Raw genomic sequence first — 4,495 nt, forward strand, 5'->3', positions numbered from 1 at the left:
ACAGTTCCAGATCCAGCAGCTGCTCTGCCAGAGAAGGTTCTCTCACCAACATTCTAAGGTAGCCTCTCGGCCAACAGTAGGGTTGTACCAACCGGGGGAAAGAGGGAGGGGGAGAAGGAGAGGGAGAAGAAGGATAGAGGAATGTACCAAAGGAAGGAATGGATGGAGGAGAGGAGAAAATACAATAATAGGATTATAATTATAACATGGGCATCACACAGTTAAAAACAGCTCTTTACTGTCCCAGGGCCAACGGCATGGTTGAGAGGGTCAACAGAATGATCGAAGAGCATATACAACTTGCATGCATCAACCAGTTGCCAGTTGAGAGAGCAGTAGAAAGTAGGGATACCATTCCTCGTCATGCGTGTCCCCAAAAGTGACAGGTCTGTGTGTCCTTAAAAGTGCCAGGTCTGTGATTGTCACCAAATGTGACAGGTCTGTGATTGTCACCAAATGTGACAGGTCTGTGTCCTTAAAAGTGACAGGGTGTTCCTGTCCTTAAAAGTGACATGGATGTGTGTTTCCTTAAAAATGACAGGCCTGTGTCCCCAAAAGTGACAGGGTGTTCATTTGTCCCAAGGGGCGGTCTTCCAAAGGGCGGGGTTTGTATTGGGACCGTCAACGAACCAGAGTCCTATGACGTTTGTATGCCATTGTTATGGTGTGGAGGTGTACGCCCCTTTTAGAGGCTGCTTAGGATACATATACGACTTCCTTAAGAGCCTCGTACAGCAAGCAGAAGCCTGAATACGAAAAGGTGCCCTCACCCCACATCAGAATGAAGAGATACAACCCATTCGTGAAAAGGCCAGTGTTGGGCGGCTCCCAACCCACTATCAATAGATATTACCGCACTTTAACACCCCTGGTAATGGACGAGGATGCTCAACAAGAAACCCCTAGGGATATGGGCTGCGACGTTACTGGTTTTGGCAATGGCATATGTAGGCCTATGGAAGCTCGCCGTCTCAAGGATTGCGTATGTCGGATGTCCCCGATTAAGGGAGACAGCAGCGACAGTGAGGTCTCATGTAGCGGCAGCCTGCTTGCTGGCCTCAGTTCAATGGACCTGGAGGAAGCTGAAGAGGCTGTAGCACCGCCTAATACACCCGTCTATGAAGACATGGACCTTCAGGAGGATAAGGCTGCTGAGAAGGTCGTTCTGCACCATCCTGCTACAAGCGTTGAAGATGATGGGGCATCACAGGACATTAGCGACTCTCAAGATTTCAGAGCAGCCGCCGAAGACGATGAAAATGCGAAGGTTAGTAACATTTTTAAAAAGAGAATGTTATGAGCAGGCAATTACATAGCGGTGTATTTTATTTCTTCAACTAACGAACTGTCAATATTTTCTTCTTTTTGACCCTAGAGAGCAAACCCAATCGAATACACCTACTTAATAAACTATGGTAAAAAAGATGTAGCACCTCCTAGCACACCCAGCTATGATGCCATGGACCTTCAGGAGGATACGGGTGTTGAGAAGGGTATTCTGCAACAACCAGGTACAAGCGTCGAAGATGATGGGGCATCGCAGGACATTAGTGACTCCCAAGATTTCAGAGCTGCCGCAGAGAGCAGTGAATATGCAGAGGTTAGTAAGAAAATGTTATGCGCGGTCATCTACATAGCGATGTATTTTATTTCTTCAACTTACGGATTGTAATTCTTTCTTCTTTTGAACCCTAGAGAGAAACCCCAAAAAGGCCTGCGCCAGAATGGCGGTCTACAAAAGCGAACAATGTAATTTTCAATTGTCTGTGGTGCTCAAAACAGGCTGAAAGTTCCACATGCCAAAACCGTGATGGCTGCGACAAGTGTGTATGCAACTCTGATATGTGTGAAAAGGAAGATGAAGGCTTGTCCTACTACGCAAGGGAGGAAGTTAAGGCTTTCGCCGCACAGGTGGTCCTAAACTGTGTCAGGCGTGACTATTACAGTCTTTGTAACGGCCATCAAATCAACGATCCGCATCAGGAGGCTCACGAATGTTTGTGTGAATCATACAGAGCAAGAACAATACGCTATATTTGTAGTTTGATAGATCCATACAAGGTGTATAAACTGCTAAGGGTGGTGTATGGGTTGTACGCTGAAAAGAAGCTTGTCCACCCTGATATGTTGAGAATCTTGACGGCGGCAATCAATGAGATCCGATATGCCTATGACCCGAGCTTAAAATTACCGGGTATGCAGGGTATGGGCACCACTTTCAACAGAAAGATGATAGAAAAACTCGTAGCAAGGCGTATGTGTAATCTGTATAAAAAAATAGAAAAATAGGGTCTTTGGCCCCTCGACAACTGTTTTAAACAGGGGCTTATTTAACGTTACATGATAGCGTGTATTTAGAACAAAGTAATAGAATGTTACACCTCAAGGTGACTCTGTGTTAATACGTCCTTACGACACTTACTGTGAAAAATATAAAGTATACTCTGTTTATGATTTGTTAAATTTTTTCTTTACTTTTTTAATAAAAGGCACTTATGCAAAACAAGTGGCATTCATTGTCTGGTGTGTAGCGGATGATAACATGTCGGGGCCCCTGTTAAGAAAACTTTATTATGATACACGGGGAGTTGGAAGCTTGGGAAGCGCCGAAACTCTATATAGAAGGGCTGTAGATGAAAACGAACCTGTAAGCAGAGATATGGTGAAGAACTGGTTATCAGGAGAGGAGGCATATTCACTACATAAACCCGCCAGAAGACGTTTTAAGAGACGGCCTACAATCGTTAATGCACAATTAGATTATCAATGGCAGGCGGATATCATCAGCCTTCAAGATTTAGCAAAACATAACAACGGAGCTCACTATATATTAACTGTTATAGATGTGCTGTCCAAGTATGCCTACGCAGAAGCGTTACGCGATAAAACTGGGGCTAGTGTCACGGCCGCTTTTAAAGCCATCTTCGCGAAATGGCGAATTCCTCAAAAACTACAAACCGATGCCGGTAAAGAATTCTTAAACAACACATTTCAGAAATTATTAAAGCACCACGGCGTTCAACATTTTGTAACACACACAGAGGTAAAAGCAGCGGTTGTAGAGCGGTTTAATAGAACTTTAAAGTCTAAGATGTGGCGGTATTTTACGGCCCACAACACCTACAGATACGTTGATGTTCTGCAGGCCTTTTTAGATGTATATAATGCCAGTTATCACAGGACCATCAAAACAGCACCCGTAGAGGTAACGCATACTAATTCGTTAGCTGTTTGGAGAACTGTGTACGGACATAATTTCGCTACAAAGGTGAAGAAGCCTATTTTTAAAAAAGGTGATCACGTAAGAATTTCAAAATTGAAAGGGGTCTTTACGAAGGGTTACCAACAGACTTTTAGCGATGAAATATTTATAGTGGAAAGTGTGGAGCTTAAAGAGGGTTTGTATATCTACAGGTTAAAGGACTATGATGGGGAAAGGGTGTCTGGGGTATTTTACAAGGAAGAGTTACAAAGGATACCAGCCGATCCGCACAGGGTGTATAAGGTGGAAAAGATTCTGAAAAGGAAAGGTAGAGGCGCTAATAGTCAGGCATATGTCAAATGGAGGGGGTGGCCGGAGAAATTTAACAGTTGGGTGCTGGCCAGCTCCCTGAAGGGTGTGTGAGTCGAGGATCGTCTAAAAGCCGATGTCAAGATGGAGACAGCGCCTGTGAGAAGTTGGCCTGATGTGCAGTGTTCACTATTCTAGTGATCACTATATATCAGTCCAAACAACCCTTATTGATGATTGGTTGTAAGTCAACCTTATAGACCAGCTATCCTAGTAGCATGGATACGAGCAGTCTAAGGCTAAGACTCTAGAGGGCGTGTTAAGCCAGCTGTTTTACCATCACATTACCCCTTGAACACCCAGTGAAAGGACACCACACAAGTGTTATGAAAATAAACAATGTATTTATTAGAATCACAACAACCCTGTACTCTTTATGAGGACAGGGTGCTAGGCACACAACAAAACTCTTACGAAAATACTTTTAAGTTAGCACGTTACACAAATGCCCGAGGGGCACGAAAAACCATATACGCTAAAAGTGGAATGCGAATTACTAGCAGGTAAGTAACAGTTCTAATAGGCTTTGGAATCGCTAGGACTGGACTAGGGAATCGTTAGATTACTACTAGGAGGCCCAGGGGACTCGGGTGCAGAGTGTGCACTCTCACGCGGGATGCGGGACAAAGTCTATGGAGGCTAGTAAAGGCAAAGTTAGTGTTCACGGGCGAACCCGACCTGGTAGGAAGAAAACGACAGTGGATCCTGACCCTTGGATAGTGAGGCTATGCTGGGACACCGGAGTGCCGAAGTTACCTAGCCCAGGGGCTGCAGCTGCATAGGTCTGAAAAGACGTCGGGGATCTCGTTGCCGGACCGGGAGCCTGGAAGGAAGAAGTTGCTGGCAGGCGACCAGTGAAGGAAAGTTCGATGGATCCAAGCCTGGATCAAGGAAGAAGAAACCTGAAAGCAGAGGGGACCAAGT

The 4,495-nt window shown here is 45.0% G+C and overlaps 1 protein-coding gene across 1 annotated transcript; it reads left to right on the plus strand.

Moving 5' to 3' along the window:
- Positions 1 to 1,126: 1,126 nt before the first annotated feature.
- Positions 1,127 to 2,289, plus strand: LOC144798182 (uncharacterized). Its single transcript, XM_078668931.1, has 3 exons — positions 1,127 to 1,267; positions 1,376 to 1,600; positions 1,696 to 2,289. Exons 1-3 carry the CDS (start codon positions 1,127 to 1,129, stop codon positions 2,287 to 2,289), a joined length of 960 nt encoding a protein of 319 aa, XP_078525057.1.
- The last annotated feature ends 2,206 nt before the right edge of the window (positions 2,290 to 4,495 follow it).

This window comes from Lissotriton helveticus, chromosome 12 (genome assembly GCF_964261635.1).
Source record: "Lissotriton helveticus chromosome 12, aLisHel1.1, whole genome shotgun sequence".
In the NCBI taxonomy this organism is placed as follows: domain Eukaryota; kingdom Metazoa; phylum Chordata; class Amphibia; order Caudata; family Salamandridae; genus Lissotriton; species Lissotriton helveticus.

Bases quoted from the DNA above. Each gene is read 5' to 3' on its own strand.
- LOC144798182 (XM_078668931.1), top strand. From the start codon at position 1,127: ATGGACCTTCAGGAGGATAAGGCTGCTGAGAAGGTCGTTCTGCACCAT. The intron at 1,268-1,375 runs GTTAGTAACATT...TTTTGACCCTAG, and splicing joins AAGACGATGAAAATGCGAAG to AGAGCAAACCCAATCGAATA. The intron at 1,601-1,695 runs GTTAGTAAGAAA...TTTGAACCCTAG, and splicing joins AGAGCAGTGAATATGCAGAG to AGAGAAACCCCAAAAAGGCC.